The 19,958-nt window shown below is 41.5% G+C and overlaps 1 protein-coding gene across 1 annotated transcript; it reads left to right on the top strand.

The window, feature by feature from the left end:
• Window positions 1–98: 98 nt before the first annotated feature.
• On the top strand, window positions 99–18,941 carry LOC119885009 (serine/threonine-protein kinase N1-like). The gene is given in 22 exon segments (XM_038695276.1): window positions 99–218; window positions 945–1,093; window positions 1,926–2,046; window positions 4,898–5,043; window positions 5,650–5,863; window positions 6,947–7,141; window positions 8,513–8,622; window positions 8,707–8,850; window positions 9,231–9,306; window positions 10,065–10,203; window positions 10,501–10,585; window positions 11,210–11,252; window positions 11,255–11,288; window positions 11,638–11,713; window positions 12,429–12,520; window positions 12,881–13,057; window positions 13,719–13,781; window positions 14,942–15,018; window positions 15,149–15,291; window positions 16,148–16,255; window positions 16,482–16,562; window positions 17,216–18,941. Coding segments are annotated over 21 exon segments (2,361 nt in total). The 5' UTR covers window positions 99–218; window positions 945–1,060; the 3' UTR covers window positions 17,420–18,941.
• Window positions 18,942–19,958: the final 1,017 nt, after the last annotated feature.

Genomic DNA, 19,958 nt, shown 5'->3' with positions numbered 1-19,958 from the left:
TTTATAATTTACTGCTTGGTTGATACACTGAAGTTTCACAGACAAATACAAACTCTTAATTCTTTCTGCGAAACCAGAAATAATGTTCTGCTGTATTTGTTCTTGCCTGCAGGTGGACAGCCAGTTACGGTCTTCTAACCGCAGGCTGGACAACCTGCATGCTCAGCTGCAAGAACTGGACGCCCACATTGTTGTGAAGGGAGGAGAGGAGAATAAAGGTATGTATCTACCTCTTCCTTCGGCTCCTTTGTCTCTGATACAAGTTTCAGATTAGTGATTAGTACTGCTTTGTGGCAGTATACAGTTAACAGGGTTTTTGCATCAGTTGGTAAAGTACTTGTCAGGTATTAAGTCCACCATATACCATTGTTTTATCAATATTTGGCACAGGAAAAACTTGCAAGGAATAGTATAGTAGAAAGAATAGTATTTTTTTTGTTTTCAAATGAAAATTATTTCTGAATGAATGAGCCTTCTCTGCTTGAGCATGAAGTTTAAATAATGTTGGACATGAATCATGGCAGATAATAAGCTTACTCATATTAAGTAACTTGGGAATAAAGATTGTAAACTTGTTTTAGTGAATTTAGATTTTCTCTTACACATTCTTGATTAATGATGCCCAAGACTTCTGAGCAGGGGAAATATAATATTGCCCCATGATTCATCTTTTCCTTCCATCGGGATGGCACAGCATTTGGAGAAGCCAAAATACTGCTTCACTCTTGCTGTCTGTAGCCAGCTGGTAAATTCTGCAGTAGATCTCTAATCATATGGACAAAAGTAACAGAGTCATCAAGTCCGTTGCTGCTGCTGCAAAAAAAATTGTGCAACAATATTATATACATGAAATTCCCCTGACAGTATTTTCACTTTAGAGCACGCCATGTGAACCCTCATCTTGTTCCTTTTTATCATCTCCAACCTTCTCCTTCCCTCCACAGATGAGTGTCCTCAGTCTCCAGGGGCCGAGAGTCGTACGTCAGCCCACAAGGAACGCATTGCTGCCCTGGAGAGACAGCTCAACATCGAGCTCAAAGTCAAACAGGGAGTTGAAAACATGATCCCCATCTATGCCAATGGATCCACCAAGGTACACGGCGTTGACTTAATCCGCACTCACACACACACACGCACACATTCACATTCACACACCTGCAAACTGCTCAACAGAACAATGAACAGGGCAGATACCATGTAAATGTCAAAGTGGTTCAGAGAATGAGATCCTCATCTGTGCTAAAACATCAACAAGTGTAAGGACATCACTTTAATATAGATATACATGCACATTTGTTTGTTTTATGTTTTTTAAATTGTTGTCATTGTTTTAAAGTATTTTACATGTCCTTGTGAAAGGTATCTTGTTATATGTATAGTACAGTTGTTCCTGTTTTTAGTGTATTTTATGTAGTTGTGATAACACCTGCCCAGGGACTACAGTCGAACATTAGCCAAGCTGGCTAAACTGACACATTTACAGAAATGTTTATCAATGTGCAGTGTCTCTGTAAACTTAAACTCTATAAATAAATAAATAAAAATAAACACAGGGAATGTAAAGAGCATTGCATAGGGTGGGGTACACATAGTACCCCACCTCCCACAGCTGGCTGATAACTGACATTGTGTGTCTGTGTGCATCTTCATGATCTATAACCTTGCAATCTGCTGACTCAGATGATGATCTCTAAATGTGCACGCACACACTTAATCCCTTGATTGCTTCAAAAATCGCCTCCCCCTTTTGCATGCAGCATCTGTTTCACCTTTCCATTTGACCTTGCTCTCATACCTCCACTTCCCTTTCTGTTAACGCCCATAGCAATCAATCAGCAGAAAGGAAAATGTTCTAGTATTATGATATTTACCGTCCTGCTTCCTGTCATATGATTTGCCCCTTGTCTTGTCTCTGCTCCAACCAGGATAAGAAGATGCTGCAAACCGCCCAGCAGATGCTGCAGGACAGTAAGACCAAAATTGACATCATCCGCATGCAAATCCGCAAGGCTGTGCAGGCCACCGAGCACAATGATGACACACAGGGTAAGTTGGTACTAAGTTTATGATGTGGTGCCAGTAATGCAAAACAAGTGTGGTCGTGGTTTTGAACTAACACCACCACAAGTTCAAAAAGTTCCATTCTAAAATAAGTTTTCGATCAATACATCAAGAAGGGTTTCTCACATTTGTAGCTTGTGTATTTAAGAGATGATAACATTTAAATATTGTTTGCAATATTTGGTTTGTGGCTGTGAAAGGTTAATGCTCTGGGATTTAGGTCTCTCAAAAAGTAGTTGCAGATGCGTAGCCAAGGTAAACAGTCCTATAATAACATGTACATAAATATAACACTAATGATTATGCTGTCAAAGGAAAGTGAGTCAAACTGTTAATTTCAGACGCTGTGTGGTTTATGACCGTGGTCAGCTGGCAGTGACAGGATGCTTTTGGCTGCGTCTTTCTCATCTCTCTATCTTCACGTGCTCTGCGGTCTTGCTTTCTGCAGCGGCAGACAGCAGACACGCAGTAGCATAAACAGATCAATCAATAAAGAGCCGGCTCAGTGTTCTGCTTTAGTTTTGTAGGGAAGAAGATGAGGAGGACAGGACTGTGTGTGAATCGGGTGGACACGCACGTCAGGGAGTGATACAGCACCTGTGAAATGGCCCACCTGGCACATTACCACAATCAAATCAAATTCACATAGAGATGCATAAAAAATTAAAACCTCCAACAAAAGGACCGGCAGATGAAAAGTCTCTCTTTCACACTCACAAACATCATATTGTCTGGGCAGGTGATTGCATGTATTAAATGCTCAGAAGTATGGTCATTATATGCTGTGGCAGAGCGATCAATGGCATTTCAGGGCAGGTGAATGAGCGTCTGTAGGTCGAGTGCTGTGGACCATTATGGCCCCTCTGCTGGGAAAACAGGCCAGTTGATTACAGTCACAGGAGGTGGATGGTCTGCTAAAATGCAGCAGGCGAGCAGGGAGAGCGCAATGGGAGGGAGTAGAAGTAAAAATATATATGATTTTAAAGATAGCCCCAAAGGGAACACACTATCTATTCCTTTCTGCTCATGTCAGACTCAGGCAGCTGATGGGTATGAAGAAAGTGGATGTCTTTTAAGGCGCGTTACCAGAACTCTGTAACCTCCTCCTCATCTCTGCTTGATGTTAGCGGCTTGAGGCTACATTAGTCAGTCATGACCCATAATGAGTCAGGCAGCGTTATGGGAATACTTTTTTAAGTAGAGTAGATGGCTTTCTACACTATAGGTATTTTGTTGCCTCTAATGGCAACTTCATCACTTCAACATTTCCTTGTTTTGTGCTGGTGTCCCACATGTGGTCTCTGGATCTTTCTTGGTTATCCTGCATCTCTCCCTTAACCACATGCACGCACACACGCACACACAGGGGCTGTGTGTATAGTGTACACAGACAGACAGTCTCCAGGCACCACACCCGGTGGAGGGGTCATCTAGCAGGGTCTATGCTCCAGGCAGAGCACCTTATTAGGAGATAAAAGCATCCACATCCATCTCCTAACCCTACCTCCTTCTTTTCCTTTTCTTCTCCTGTCTCATGCAGAGTTTTCAACAGCTCATAAGTCAAAAAAATCTTTTAATCACTTCTCTGTGTTCTTTTGCCCTTCTTCTTACAGAACCTGGTAGTCAAATCCACCTTTTATTAATGCAATTTTTCCGATTGTCCTTTTCTTTACCTCACGCCTCCTCTCCCCATATCTGTGTTTGTAACCCACTGTGAGAGGCTGCTACTGTGCCATTAAGCTAACCACTTAGCTGTAATTGATCTTCACAGGGGCTACTCTGCGGCTGATACATGACGTTTTTTTCCAAGCAAGGGAGCTTGAGTATGTTTTCCCTTTTTATGAGTGATAGCATTGCACCTACTGTTCAGCTTTAATGTAGCTACCATACCTCTAGTCTTTCCATTAAAGGGGTAAAATATCCAATTATTAGTGTTTGATCAGTGGCGCAATGGTTGATTTTTAAGTGGCTGTTAGTCAACAGTGGAGAGCGACTGGAAATATGAAAGTGTATATAATGTCACTTGTATATATTTGTTCTGTTTTTGTTGTCAGTATGTGATTTTTCTTAGTTATTCAAGTTATTCATATGATTTCTGTCTCTCCTCCTAAAAAATGTAAGCAGGTCTTCATTTATTAAACCATTTATAATAATGGCAGTTTTTTTATATTTACTTTTTTCACATCACGGTCAAATAGGTGGCTATTTTCCAAGAATAGCAAACAAAAAAGACAAGAGGTTTGTGTTGTAATGTTGTTGTTGTTGTTAGTATTACTTTATAAATTTTCCATTCCAATCTTGTGGTGGTAGCTGTCAGCTGTGGTTAAAAACAGGAAATATTGACCAACAAGGTATTCTTACTATAAAATCCTATGAAATCTTAAGAATTGGAGATATCACTCAGTTGTTTGTTTTCTCTGTTGCTTAACAAACGTGTAACTTGATGTTAATGCCAATATAATTTCATTTATATCTCCATAATAAATTTGTCACTAAGGCAAACTTCAAAATAAAAACGGACAACAGAGTTTTTTTGCTTTTAAAGATGGGAATGAGAGAGCCATTTGGAAATAATGTTGTTTACAGAGGCTGCTTACCTCCCCCCAGGCGCTGCTGATGTTCTTTTTTTCTGACTCTTGTGTATTGCATGATGTGCATTAAGGCATTAACCTAACTTAGTATGCCCGGGGGAGTTCCCCATAACACACTGCTGCCAAAACAAGAAACTGTGGTCTCAACATGCACCGGCCAAAATCGAACTATAGAATTAAACTGAATCAAAGGTGCAGGTGTGAAAAATCGTCAGTGATGTAATTCGTCCGTCGCAACGCTGCAGGTAACCAGGACCTCTGTGGGGTGGAGCTGCGTATTGAAGAGCTGAGGCATCACTACAGGGTAGAACATGCTGTCGCCGAGGGGGCCAAAAATGTGCTCAGGCTCCTGGGGGCCAGCAAGGTCCTGGACAAGAAAGCCATGTCTGAGGTTAGACTGAAACACACAGACATATACACACATACACATCCTGCAACAGCAAATCCTCATCCTTTCCTTAATTTACTTTGCAAAGTTGTGAGAGACTTATAAAACTTATTTTATGCTATCCAACACCCCTATAATGTTCTATTCGTTTTCCATCTTTAATACTTTACTGTACAATTTTTATAGCATCTTGACATTATACAGTTTCTGAATGTCAAGTTTTCGTTTTTATGAGTCCAACAAAGACAGAAGATACTAAAGGCAATGTAGCACCACCGAGCGATTGTCTCGCAGATATTTCACAGAGCAGCTCAAATTACTGTTTGCGCACTATTCAACATTTGAGACACATCTTCACAATAGCAGCTGCAAAATGACATGTCATCAAAATAAACCCATCTGTGCAGGTGTTTTTGATAAGCACTAATGATTCACTGGTTCATTCATCGTGTGGTGAGATTTCTGCCTGTTAAAACTTTCAACTCTGTACAGTTTTGGAACAGAAACCCATCACATACACATCATTTTTCATAATGAGCAAAAATTGAAAATAAATTCACATGCCCAGCCTAAAAAGTGTAATTTTTGCTCTGTGTCGATGCTCTGTAGGCGCAGTCTCGTCTGAGCGAGGCGTCTCAGCGGTTAGACCTGCTGAGGGACTCTCTTGACCAACGTGTGGCAGAGCTGCCGGAGGACCATCCAAAGGCCATCGTCATCAAAGAAGAGCTGGTCCTGGCCTCCTCTCCTGCCTTCAGCTCTCGCCATGGCGCCCCCTACCACCACAACCAGTACAGCACCCTCAACAAGCCCTCACCTCTCACAGGTAGGTAAAATTAAAGAAAACAAAGCAATGCTGCACAAAGTCAAGCAAGCTTCCACCACGTGAAGTCATCATACTGTATAATGTTATAATGATACAAACAGAGAGGGAATCACAAGCTCTGTACATCCTGCAGCAATGAAAATATGAATATACACAACAGGTCCAATTTAATGTATTCCAGGGTTAATATGAGCACAGAGGCTTACATGAAATCATTTAAGACATACTAACACTGTGTAACAAACTACTGAGCAGTGTCGTTGAAGGCCCTAGTCTAGTGGCTGTGGAGCTATCTGATTAATCCAGGTAACATGAGGAGATTTTCTCTCCTGCTGTTTGAAATACAAAAGTCAAATGTATTGGTAAATTTTTGGCATTATATTCTCACCTCCTGGTTATAATATAATATGGGTAACACAGACATAATATATACACTGTACTAGTTAATCTATACAGTTGAGTTCTTAAAATCTGTGATGTATGGACTGGCTTTTGTACCAAAGATGCATTTGGTATTGATAACACTGCTAGTAAATTGTAATAACAAAACACTGCTGTAGTAAGCAGCACAGATCATTTTAACCTCAAAGGCTGAAAACGCTACAGTGGAAAGGAAAATTTAGCATTGTGACTCAACTTTTTTGTGGCAGTGTGGTTATCCTGTGCTAAAACATAAAAAAAAAAAAAGAACGTGTGCTGCACCCACAAAAAAACAACAACCTTTGATTGGTTTTGTAGATCTTTTCACACACAACTCTGTACAGTAGAGGGACTTGTGATTGTGCACAGATACTGAGGATGATACATTCATTTGGCAAGAAGAAGTCAGACCAAGGAATTTGGGAGACATCATTGATTTTTAGTCCGGTGATGCTGATTGCTATTTATGCCCAATCAATTATGGCTGTTTGTGGAAGAGGCCATTAGGCTTTTGAAAGTGCCCATAATCTTTGTAAATCAATTTGTAAATGCACATCTATTTTTGTACTCACAGAGATTTTTAGTCGTGAATTATTTATCTGTCCTCTGGTGTTTTTTGGCCTGTAGTTGGTTATTCCTGACTTTGTTTTCCTCCGTCTTCAGGTACCTTACAGGTGCAGCTGCTAGGCTGTGTGGGGTTGTTGGAGGTGGTCCCAGGTCGCAATAAAGGGACAGCTGTCATGCTGCCCTGCTACAGCCCCGGAGACACCAGGTCCTTCATGAGAGGCAGCAAGGGACTCTACGGACGGAGCGGCTCAGTCAGCGGCAAGACACCCAGCAAGACAGAAGAGCTCTCATGTGAGTGTGTGTGTGTGTGTGTGTGTGTGTGTGTGTGTGTGTGTTAGGGCTGGGTGGCATATCAGTATAATGAGGTATACCGATGGCCCCACCCCTCCCTCTGCATCTGCGTGCAGCCGTCTACTCACAAAGTCTCAACAACATGGAGGAAGACACAGTGCTGAAGACCTGGCTTGTAAAAAGAAAAAAACTATGGTTCCATTAGTGTTTCCCATTCATTCACTTTACTACGGGCCGCCCAGATTAGGTGACACATTGTAGCATTTTTCAGAGAAACACAACTCGCGACACCGTGGATATTTTAAAAGAGCGGACCAGGTAAAGCGCCAGTGAACACACCAGTCAGATGTCATTCGTTAGCTATCACGTCGGTTTTGTTATGATAGGCTACTTTGTCAAAACGCCTCCTCAACATGCGGTGCAGCTGCTGCTGTGAACAGAGTTGGAAGAGTCCAGAAGACAAGTTCTGGGGGGTTTTCGGCGATTTTATACAATGTAGCCTACTACTGATGGAGAAAGCCACCGGATCACACTTAAAGGGAGAGAGAGACAGAAAGAAGCGGGGCATGCTGACGTGTTTGCAGCAGAGGTACGTTAGGTCTGTGAGTGTGAAGAGAGCTGAAGGAGGCAGATTCAATAAGTGAGTGACAAGTATAATTAAAATGGTGAAATAAGAAACACGCTAATTTACTACAAATAGTAAAAACATGGTCACTAAAACAGACCCCTCCCCCCCAACCCACTTAACAGAAAATACCTTTTATACCGGAATTCTGCCTAAAAGTACCGGGATATGACTTTCTGGTCTATCGCCCAGCCCTAGTGTGTGTTGGGCTTGGTTTCATCTGGAAATGTTCAGTGCAAATAAATGCTCACTTATATATAATGTTGTTCAAATGGTTTAAAAATAAAACCACTTAACATGGTGCTCTTTAATGTGCCTCATTAGGTTTAATATGATGTATGTGGGGGTTTTTTGTCACAAACCGCACACTGTCGCGTTCAAGGAAATATAGCAATGTAGCAAGTCTGTATAAAGTCTATTAACTTGCTTTCACTTTAGGTTGGTGAGTTTAGCTCTTGTAGGTCACCCATAATGGCACAGCAACATCAGCAATTTTAGCTGAATTACAACGATACCCTGAGTAGGCAGTTCACAACCAGCTTATTTTAAGGTCTTGCACTTTCTGCAGTGTCTCCAAGGAAATGAATGACAATCATTAATCAATACTTAAATTGTATTAATGTGGCATGCGCGTACAGTTGCTTTCATTTCTACTGTGGTCAGGGTTAAAGTGCCAGGTACTGTAAAGGCCTGTCACTTATGGAGGAGGTCACTTTTTCTGATTGTCTGTTTGTGTGTTTGTGCAGCTGAGGTGAGTGCTGTGCTGAAGCTGGATAACACAGTGGTGGGACAGACAGCTTGGAGGACTGTGGGTGAACAGGCTTGGGACCAGACCTTCACTGTGGAGCTGGAAAGGGTCAGTACATATTAACACACCTAACCACATAAAGTGCTTTTAAGTGTCCATTTAATAAAGTAAACGTGCTGGCGTGTGTTTTAGTCGAGGGAGATGGAGATTGCAGTTTACTGGAAGGACTACCGGTCGTTGTGTGCTGTGAAGTACCTGAAGTTGGAGGAGTTCCTGGACAACCAGAAACACAGAGTTCAGCTGGAGCTGGAGCCTCAGGGCCTGCTGTTGGCCGAGGTACACACACACACACACACACACACACACACACACACACACACACACACACAAACTATGACACACACACAAACTATGACACACACACACACACAACAACATAAAATGGGAAAGAGGACAGCCACATGCAAAGGTGTTGACACAGATATACATGACATCCATGTGTGCAAGTGCTATAAATACACACAAAGATATTCAAATGTGTGCATGTACACCTGCCCACACACAAACACAAGCTGTCACATGCACCTGTGCTGAAAAACACTTTGATATATCATACTTGAAAGGTCCAGTTGTCTCCGTATGATGTCTGAAAATAAAATGTGGCTGTGCAGTTTTCATGGTGTGTGTGTGTGTGTGTGTGTGTGTGTGTTCTCCAGGTGACCTTCTTCAACCCGGTCATTGAGAGAGCTCCTCGCCTCCAGAGGCAGAAGAAGGTCTTTTCTAAGCAGCAAGGTGAGGAAGAGACAGCGGAGAGGAAACAGAAAAATATGCTGTTCTTAAACATAATTACACAGTTTTTCTATCGTGCAGTCTTAATGAAGTTTACACTGATGCCCTTTTTGGAATAAACAAACACCTTAAAATGGCTTTATCATAATGAGGAAAATGAACATAACCAGAAGGGAAGAAATGTTGGTTCTAATCATTACACTATTTTCATTTAGACCACAGCTCCATCTAGTGTTGAATAAATAATCCTGTTTCACTGAGATTAATTTGTTAATGAAGCATTTAACTTAACAAAGATATAAAGAACTTCACCAAACAAGATTTTTTTTTTTTTTTTTTTCAAAAAAACCTAAAGAGAATTTAAGCAGAAACACAATTTGGCCAAAGCCTGGAAAGGTCACTTTCCCTCGCTTTCTTTCCCGTCATCATGGATGTTTTTAAATATCATTAACTTGAGGAGTGTATTCCAGATTCCCTTGGGACATCTGTTAATATTAGGAAATGATTTTAACTGTAATCCATCCCTACAATCCTGACTATTATAACGGGACATTTTTCCTCTTTTCAAGATTTCTATTACTAGATGACTAGATTTCCAAAACAATGAACACACCATTGAAGGGACACAAATTTTATTTTAAAGAAAAAGTTCTTAATTAGGCAGGGGGCTGAGGTGCGATCTTATACTGGACAGCAAATATCTACAAAAGAAGATGTGATAATGGTGGGAATTTAACTTTTTACTTCTCTCGTGAACCCAGGCAAGGCATTCCTGCGCGCTCGTCAGATGAACGTGGACATCGGGACGTGGGTGAGGCTTCTTCGAAACGCCATTCCAACCGTAAACAACTCAGGAACCTACAGTCCCAGTGCACACAGCCTCCCAGCGCTCAGCTCTGGGTGAGACACACACACACATACAGCAAGCACAAACAAACGTGCATAAGCCACACAGATGCAAACACTCCACTTAATTGTACTGGAGAATCACTATTTTATAGCTGTCAGTCAGACTTTGCTATCAAACAGAGCAGCACCCCTTGAACCTTTTTCCTTGTGTTTCCTGGGAAAGTATAAAGCATGTGATGCTGTCTTTGTCTCACTGTCTAACAACCCGTTTGTGTTTCACTCTGTTCATTTCGTCCGTCTGCATCAACATGTTGGTGTGCTTGTTTGTGTCCGTGTGAATTTTTCCAGGGAGGTCTCGGTGGAGAAGTTGAGTCTGGACAGCGACTCTCCGATAAGAGGCGATTACAAGAAAGACATGGACACACACACCCCGGTGAGACAGACAGAGATAGAGGAAGCCCAGGGAAATGGTGTGTGTGTGGAGGTCGGGGGTGGGGGGTGTACAGCAGCATCCATCAGTTCAATCCACAACCACTTCTCCCTCTGTTAATGGTGTCACTGTCCTCAGAAGCACAATTATGGAGAAGTTGAAAGACAAAAAATGTTCTCTAGTGGGCTTGAAGAGGAAAATGGCTCTGTATTTGATTAATTTATTTCATTTTCATCACCCACCCTAGCTCTGTAGGCCCATAGTTAATCCAGAAAACTACTACTGAAAAGGGTTCATATGTTCACAACACACAGAAAGCAGGTGATTTGTGTGATTTAAATAGCTGCCTGTGGAGATTATGGATTGCTTTTGGGATTTGCACATCATCAGTGTCTATAAAAACTGAGCCACCCTGCATGTGTTTCCAGCCCATTGGTTTTAACATATGGAGCAGGGAAAAAAAAGTGAATCCTACTCTCTGCAAAGATGTTTGTATGTCACGTCCAAACTGTTGTCATGAAATCACGTGTCTGTTGTCTTCCATCCTGTGTCCTCTTACCTCTCTGTCTCCGCATTTCTCTCTGTGTCTTTTCCTTTGTGTCTCTTTCCTCATATGTCCCCCGTCAGGACCGACTGCCAGTCATCGAGCCCTTCTCCCCCCCAGACCTCACCCCGAGTGCCCTGTCCGAACCCCGTCTGTTAGCAGGTACACACACGTCGGCACATAAACACCACATCACCACTTAATGCCTTTTTCTCAGAAGACATTTTGACATGTCACTGTAGGTGAAGCACAGGTTAAAATTATGACATTAATGATGGCTGAATTGCATTTAGCTGCTTCAGTTTCACGGCTTACTGGGTAGCTTGAATAGAACAGAGCCATTGATAATGTTATTAGTAACACCTGAGCTTTTCCTACTGTGACAAGTCAGCCAGTCTGCTTTCCTTAAGCATGTCTGCTATAACAAATGATGCTGTTTTTAATCTGCTATTAATCTGTTTTGGTATCCACTATAAATGACCCGGCTGAACGTGTGTGTCCGTTTCTCCAGTAAGCAGAGGAAAGGTCCTCTGTCTCTCCAAGACTTCAGGCTGATCGCTGTGTTGGGCAGGGGACACTTTGGGAAGGTACAGTTTAGTGAATGATTCGCTTAGTTTTTATATGAATGAAACGTAACTTGGAATACACAAAGAAACTGTGGGCAAACAGGTCAGTAATAAGACAAAGAACAAAGGGAGGAGGAGAGTTCTTGAATTTAAAATGTACAGCATGTGCACAGATCTAGGCACTTAATGGCAGAAGACCTACGAAAGGGCTTGGACAGGCAGCTTCTCTAGATTGCAGTGTGTTTCTAAGGCCACATCAATAGGTTTATGCTGTTGTATTTCTAGAAATTAGAAAAAACAACAAGTGACTGATAATTTTCCACAACCAGAAAATCAGACATACAAGACAGTCGGTAGAATGCCTTTTTGTGCTCTTTCTGACATCAACTGCCTGTGTTTGTGTGCATATTGAGCACATTAAATCATATCAGTGTTCTGCATTTATTGGCTTTCTTCCTTTTTCTCTTGTTTCATAGACATTGATTATGAGCATTAAGAAAAATGCTGAAACATTTTAAACAGCAGTCATGTAAACAAGAAAAGAGAGCTCAACTTGCACGTTTAAATCGTGCAACCAGACCTTATTGTAATGTCTTAATTCATTTAAGAAAGTTAAAATATCTCTTCTCATCAACCCAATAAGCATGCACATCTAGAATCCCTCAGTTCACCTTTACAGGTATTGTACACTTTTAATAGTGAAACAAACTGTGTCGCTGCATGTGTCTGTCTGCAGGTGTTGCTGTCAGAATACAAAAAGACAGGCACAATGTACGCCATCAAAGCCCTGAAGAAAGGGGATATCGTAGCCCGGGATGAGGTGGAAAGGTGTGTCTTCATGTGTTTATTGCTGTGTTTGTGTGATAGGTTGCTGTTTTTTGGTTCTTTGAGCCCCAATAATACATTGTATTATGCATTCACTGTATTTATTCTGTGCTTCTGCGCCTTGAATCACCATGATTACAGTTCATCAAACAAAATAATTGTGTAAATGTCTCTCATTTTTCCCTCCAATCTTTTCTTATCTTAATCTTAATTTTTCTCTCACCTTGTGCGTCCTATGGTCTTTCTCCGCTTTCCACCTCGTCCTTTACTTCCCTACAACGCCCGTTTGTCTCTCTCCCTTCCATCTCACTCACCTCCTTCTCTTGTTCCTCCTCTCCACTTTTTTCTCTCCTTCCCTTGCAGTCTGATGTGCGAGAAGCGTATCTTTGAGATTGTGAACATGTCGCACCATCCCTTCCTGGTCAACCTGTTTGCGTGCTTCCAGACTCCAGAGCATGTGTGTTTTGTTATGGAGTACACAGCAGGCGGCGACCTGATGATGCACATCCACGCAGACGTCTTCACAGAGCCACGGGCCGTGTACGTAATGATGCGAATATGTGTGTTTGATAAAGACTAAATGCTAATATTATGTTACTTTTACCAATCCTTTAATAGTGCTATTGTGTTGAACTGCATTAAACTAAAAGGTGTAGTATTTTCGCCCTTCCCTATATATAGGATATTGTAAGAACTCTCACAGATAAATGCTCAAATCTCATTAAAGGCCCTGCACACCCCCACAGGTGTTTTTAGTTATTCTTTCCAATTCAAGTTGGGTAAAGCTATGCTGAGAGGCCGCCAGACTCCATGTACAAATAAGATTGATAAAAGTGTAAGTTGCCGCTCCTTAAGATGCAAAAAAAGCCAACAGGAGAAAGAGGGAGATGTCAGTCAAGCTCATTCTGTAAACACCCGCACATTCCTGGAGAAAAGGTGCAATCATGTGAAATCATCTGTGTGGGTTTACAATGAGTGTGCAGGTCCTTTTTAAGGAAGTAAAGTCTGGCTATTTCTATGGTATCCATCAACTCATTCACTGTCATTTTCAGTAAACATGGCCAAAATGAAAAGCCTGACACACATGTAGGTACTATAGTGAAGTAGTAGTGGTGTCCATTTTTGTCTTTTTAATTTGTTCACTTTACATTTTATTCACTTTTATTAAGTTAGTAATAATGTTTCTTTGGTTTGACTTCAGGTTTTATGCAGCCTGCGTAGTTCTTGGACTCCAGTTCCTTCATGACCATAAGATTGTATACAGGTCAGTGAAAGCCACACGCACCTCTTTCCTTACACGATAGTTGGAGTGTGATGATTTGAGATTTGAGACATGGTGCATTATCCTGCTGGAAGTAGCCATCAGAAGATGGGTACACTGTGGTCATAAAGGGATGGACATGGTCAGCAACAATTCTCAGGTAAGCTGTCGCATTTAAACAAGGCAATTGGTACTAAGGAGTCCAAAGTGAGCCAAGAAAATATCCCCCACACCATTACACCACCATCACCAGCCTGAACCCTCGATACAAGGCAGGATGGATTCATGCTTTCATGTGGTTTACGCCCAAGTCTGACCCTACAACCTGAATGACGCAGCTGAATTCCAGACTCATCAGACCAGCCAACGTTTTTCCAATCTTCTATTGTCCAATTTTGGTGAGCCTGTGCGAATTGTAGCCTCAGTTTCCTGTTCTTAGCTGACAGGAGTGACAATCGGTGTGGTCTTCTGCTGCTGTAGCCCGTCTGTTTCAAGGTTCGACGTGTTGTGTATTCAGAGATGGTATTCTGCATACCTTGGTTGTAACAATTGGTTATTTAAGTAACTGTTACCTTTCTGTCATCTTGAACCAGTCTGCCCATTCTCCTCTGAACTCAATAAGGCATTTTCCTCCACACAACTGGCGCTCACTGGATATTTTCTCTTTCTTGGACCATTCTCTGTAAACCCTAGAGATGGTTGTGTGTGAAAATCACACTAGATCAGCAGTTTCTGAAATACTCAGACCAGCCCGTCTGGCACCAACAACCATGCCACTTTCAAAGTCACTTAAAATCCCCTTTCTTCCCCATTCTGATGCTCTGTTTGAACTTCGGCAGAGTTGCTGCCATGTGATTGGCTGATAAGCTATTTGTGTTAACAAGCAACATGTGTACCTAATAAAGTGGCTGGTGATTGTATATATGTCTACTGAAGAAGAAAATGACAAAAAAAACATCTTTCCATCCAAATCTGTGCAAAAGATGTTCGCATTTAACTAAAAGCACCGATGTACATGAAGTACAGCCTTACAGAGCAGCTTGCAGGGCTGTAGACTCATATTATTCATTTTTTGTATTAGTCTTTTAAACTCCTTGTGTACTCTCAGCTGTGCTCGGTGAAATACTCTCAAGAGACCTACACCTGTTTAATCTTTCTTCCAGAGACCTCAAGCTCGACAACCTGCTGCTAGACACAGATGGTTATGTGAAGATCGCTGACTTTGGACTGTGTAAAGAAGGTGGATATCGATGTTACTGACCGATGGGCTCATCTTATTTTTCATGTGACATCTGAGCCCAGTCTGCTGGCTGCTCTAATTTCGCTAAAATCGATGCACCACAAATGTTTTCATCTTTCTGCCTCTGTAGGAATGGGCTTCGGGGACCGGACCAGCACTTTCTGTGGGACTCCAGAGTTTTTGGCCCCAGAGGTCCTAACGGATACATCCTACACCAGGGCAGTAGACTGGTGGGGACTGGGGGTCCTCATATATGAAATGTTGGTGGGAGAGGTGAGAACTCGCATAATCTCACATACACAAAGCTCTTACGCTGTCCATGGGGTGATAGATCACAGGGACGTGCACAGGGGGTTGCTCTGGTTGCCCGGGCAACTGCCCGTTTGCCTTTCCTGACTCAAGTTGCCCTTCTGACTCGCCCTTCCGAGAAAAAAATAAAAAATAAAAATAATCGCGATCGCAAAGCCTCATTCACTTCCATTCGGGCACCGAAAGTGAAAGTCAGTAGGGAAGGGCAAACTCTGTTTAAGTGGCTGCACTGCTGCAGCGCTGCCTGCACGTCAGTCGATTCTGTTCCCTACCGGAATTCCTGTTTCCTTCCTTTATGCAATCATACTACAACAAATCATGCGTAGTTTTGCCCAGTTACCATACGTGATACGTACCAACAGAAGTGAATACGAGCTAGAAGCGCAACTGAATGTACGGGAAGCCAAAAGGTTAAAAAAGGATTGTATTTTTTTCCGAATCTAAGCGTTTTTTTATTTAATATTTTATTAGAAGCGAGTTTTCCCCATCTGTCAATTCAATCTAGATTATTTATTTTCAAATAAAAAAAAAATGGAAAAAAAAATAAAAATAATAATGATTAAAAAAAACAATAAACAATAATATAAGGAACTCTTTTTCTCATATGATTTTGGTGACATTTATATTGTTAATACATTTTGGATACTGTGTTTAGTGCCTTTTTCAGGTCAGAGCAACTGCCCTTCAAAATTCCTGTGCACGTCCCTGATAGATCACAAACATGTTCACTGTGGTTAACACCTTGATTTGTGACATTCAAATCTCCAGAATCGATTGCATTAAAGTGTGTGTGTGTGTGTGTGTGTGTGTGTGTGTGTAGTCTCCATTCCCTGGGGATGATGAAGAGGAGGTGTTTGACAGCATTGTGAATGATGAAGTCCGCTATCCTCGCTTCCTGTCCACTGAGGCTATCGGCATCATGAGAAGGGTAAGAAAACACACGCGTAAACACCCTTTTCTCCTTCTCTTGCTGATTTTATCACACATTAACAATACATGACAGATGCTGCACATACTATGAAGTACTTATCAGTCACCAGCGTAGGTGACAAACTGACACATCCACTTACTCAGTCACAGACGTCACACATTGACATTTGGCTGCAATATCCCCTTATAAATTCTTATTCTTGCGTGTGTGTTATCGTGAGCAGCTGTTGAGGAGGAACCCGGAGAGAAGACTGGGCTCTGGTGAAAAGGATGCAGAGGAGGTGAAGAAGCAGCCGTTTTTCAGAGTAAGTACACTTGTGCTGTTTTTTTTATATATTTGGGGAAGAGCAACCGCTCAGCTGTTGATGTGTTGAGGTGTGCTGGACCTGCCGCTCACCTTGGCAGTCTCTGCTTGTATAATTCCTCCCTGCACTGTTTAAAACTGATCTGCTGGGGCGCAGTTTAGCTAAACTTGTAGAGCACGCAGCGCAATTACAAGGCTGTTTCCTTTCAACAGCGGCCCTTTGCTGCATGTTGCCCCCCCCCTCATCCCGTCCCGTCCCTCGTTTCCTGCCTCTATCCACTTTCCTATCTCTCCAATAAAAACTGATCTACTGACCAAATAGCATAGACTATTGCCCAATCTTCTTCTATATACTTTTTTTATGTGAGGCAGCAGGAAATATTCAGTTTGCACCTGCAGCAGGTCATCTATTAAATGCAGGGTTTGTCGGTTCAATCCCCCCTGTCCACATGTCCCAGGTGTCCTTGAGCAAGACATTGAGCCCAGGCGTGATTAAAGCAGACTATCCCGTGCCTGTGGTAAAGCAGCTCTAGCTGACCTTCTTGACACCTTGAAGGATGTATATGCAAAACTAAGAAAGATCAGCAGATTCTGAATCCACTGTTCTTAAACTAAATTTCTCGTCTCTTTCTCTTTTTCTTCATCTCCCCTCAGAATGTGGACTGGGAGGCATTGCTGCAAAGGAGGGCGCCCCCTCCCTTCGTCCCCTCCATTGGCGGCAAGGAAGATGTCAGCAACTTTGACGAGGAGTTCACGACTGAAGCTCCGACGCTCACACCCCCACGGGAGCCTCGCGTGCTCTCCCGCAAAGACCAGGACAGCTTCCGGGACTTTGATTACGTCTCTGACCTCTGCTAGTGGACTGGGGGCTCCCAGACCTCAAGGAATGTTTGATTTTGGCGGTTTTGGCGGAGTGGACTGTCCGCTGACTGTTTGTATGCCGTTAATTACACTGTGAATGAATGCAGAGAGACCGGAGGCAGTCGGTCTGTGTTTTGTGGGGTTTTAAAGATCGAGGACTAAGAAGAAAAAAAAAGAAGCCGGGACGGATAGCTGATGGGGTAAAATGTTTTATCACAAACGAAGTCCCGCTCTTCAATCATTGTACAACACATCAGTGACTTGTGTATCTTGCAAACATTAGCCTTTAAAAAGCGTCCTCCCGTCCTCGTATGTGTCGTTGTGTAGTCGCCTGAGAGGAGGAGCTTGCTGTCTCTTCATACTGTTGACTGTTTGGGGGTTGCTTTACAGCCTCTCATACCAATGCCTTACATTTGTACTTGTAATAGTTTCACAGAAAAGCATTTTGTTTTTATTTTGTGGCCCTTTGTAAACAGCAGAAGTAAGATCCTCGTGCTGCATAAACATTCTTAATTGTTCTTTTTTTTTTTTTTTAAAGAGGATTTGCTTGTGGGAGAGGAAATAGTGCCGTTCAGAATGAATTTGTTCTCACAGCTTTCCCAGTAGTCGTATGATGAGCTTCAGTCTTGTTGACCGACGCTAGGTGAACTAACTATGGGGTAAAGAACCACTTTTACCAACTACTTTTTTAACATTTGTGCTGCATGAATTTTAATGTCTGACAAATGTTACAATAATTAAGTACCCACCGCACACTTTGTTTTAATTGGATATTTGGGTATTATACTTAATTTGATATAAACATATGTAGCAGACACAGAACTACAACCACCAGCATAAAAGCTATGTGGCAAGTAGGTTATATCAGTTTTTTTTAATTGGAGAAAAAAAAAAACATCTGAACACTAAAACTTGATGTACAAGTACCAGACTGTCCTCCAGTTATCTACATGCTATCAGAGTTTTGTGAACATGAAGTAAGTAATTTCCCTCCAAAACCGTTATATCTGACTCCTCAAACACTAAAAATGTTGTTTTAGCATCAGTTTTAAGAACTTCAGCCACCAGTTTTAAAAACTGTCCGTTGGGGTCATCGCAGGGTTTGGTTTCCATCACAGTGATAAAATCATCTTTGTTTCAGCCGAAACCGAATGATATCTTAATGATTTTGGAAAATCTGGGTGGCAGTCCAAGCACAACAAACCTCATTAGCCACTTTTCCACAGTAAAGCCAATGAGGGCTTGATGCAGTGAGTGCTGCCTCAGATCCCAGCTAACAAGTTCTCTTGGTAATATGTTTCTAAATAAACAATATCCTTTGAAGGAAACCAAATAATAAATGTTGGAAAACATGAGCCAGAGGTATAAACGCCTATAATACGATTTCTGAGTAGAGGAGAGGTTTGTTGTGAAGCTGTATGTATGATGGTGTGGATTTTACTTATCTTGTGTATGACAGTACAAAACCATGTGAGTATGAGATGACTTATTTTATAAAGAAAACCTGAAGTGAATATAATGTCTGTGTGGTGGTGTTGTTTTGTTGTGGGTATGGGAGTGTTGCATTCAAACCAAGGAAGGGTCAAGTACAGAAAATAAGTAAATAAATTAGCAACAACACATTAAACACATGTCATCACACACACAAAAAAAGTGTCTAACTAGGATGTTTTTGTGACTAAAGGTTGTAAGTGAAGAAATACATTTGAACAGCTGCATATTGAATAAACAATTAGCCACTGACCTGTTTTTGATTTAACGTATTTTTGATTTGCCGTAATTCAATATCGTTTATGGACTTTAGAAATTTAAAAAATTGAAAATGGTCTGCACTTGTGTAGCACCTTTTCTAGTCACATTCACCTGATAGCAGAGGCTTAGGTGCCAACTGCTCATCAGAAACCGAAACTAACATTTACACACACTTCATCTGGAGCAATTTGGGCTTCAGTACCTTGCCCAAGGACACGTCAACATGCAGACTGGAGGAGTCGGGGATAAAGGTGCAACAATTAAATGAAACTATTTTTATAGATTTTCTGGTTTATTTACTGCTCTGTGACTGTAAACTGAAAGTCTTTGGGTTGTGGACTAAACAAGACATTTGGGGACGTCATCCATGGCTTTAAGAAACACTGATCAACCTATTTCACAACATTCTGACATTTTATTGACCAAACAACTAATCGATTAATCTAGAAAATAAACGACGACAATGAAATAATCGTTAGCTGCAGCCTTCACCGGGGATCAAACCACCGATGTTCTCATTAGAGGACAGCCACTCTACCTTTTCCAACACTATTGTAATTATAATCATTTAACGATTAGATTAATTTTCATTTTAGATTAATCTGTTGATTAGAGATCATGTGGTTAATCGTTTAATATTGTCTATAAAAATGTATAGGATTGTTCATCAAAACTTGTCAGAGCCACAGGTATCATCCAAACCTGCAAATAATACATTTAAAAACAACTGAAAATCTTCAAATCCTCAGTGAAAAGTCACTGATTGACTAATCAACTAATTTTT

Source organism: Micropterus salmoides, unplaced genomic scaffold, assembly GCF_014851395.1.
Source record: "Micropterus salmoides isolate LMB-PRFRI ecotype aquatic unplaced genomic scaffold, ASM1485139v1 Ms_hic_scaffold_3849, whole genome shotgun sequence".
In the NCBI taxonomy this organism is placed as follows: Eukaryota; Metazoa; Chordata; class Actinopteri; order Centrarchiformes; family Centrarchidae; genus Micropterus; species Micropterus salmoides.
The sequence above is the reverse complement of the archived record's forward strand: the minus strand, read 5'-3'. Positions and strand labels throughout refer to the sequence as shown.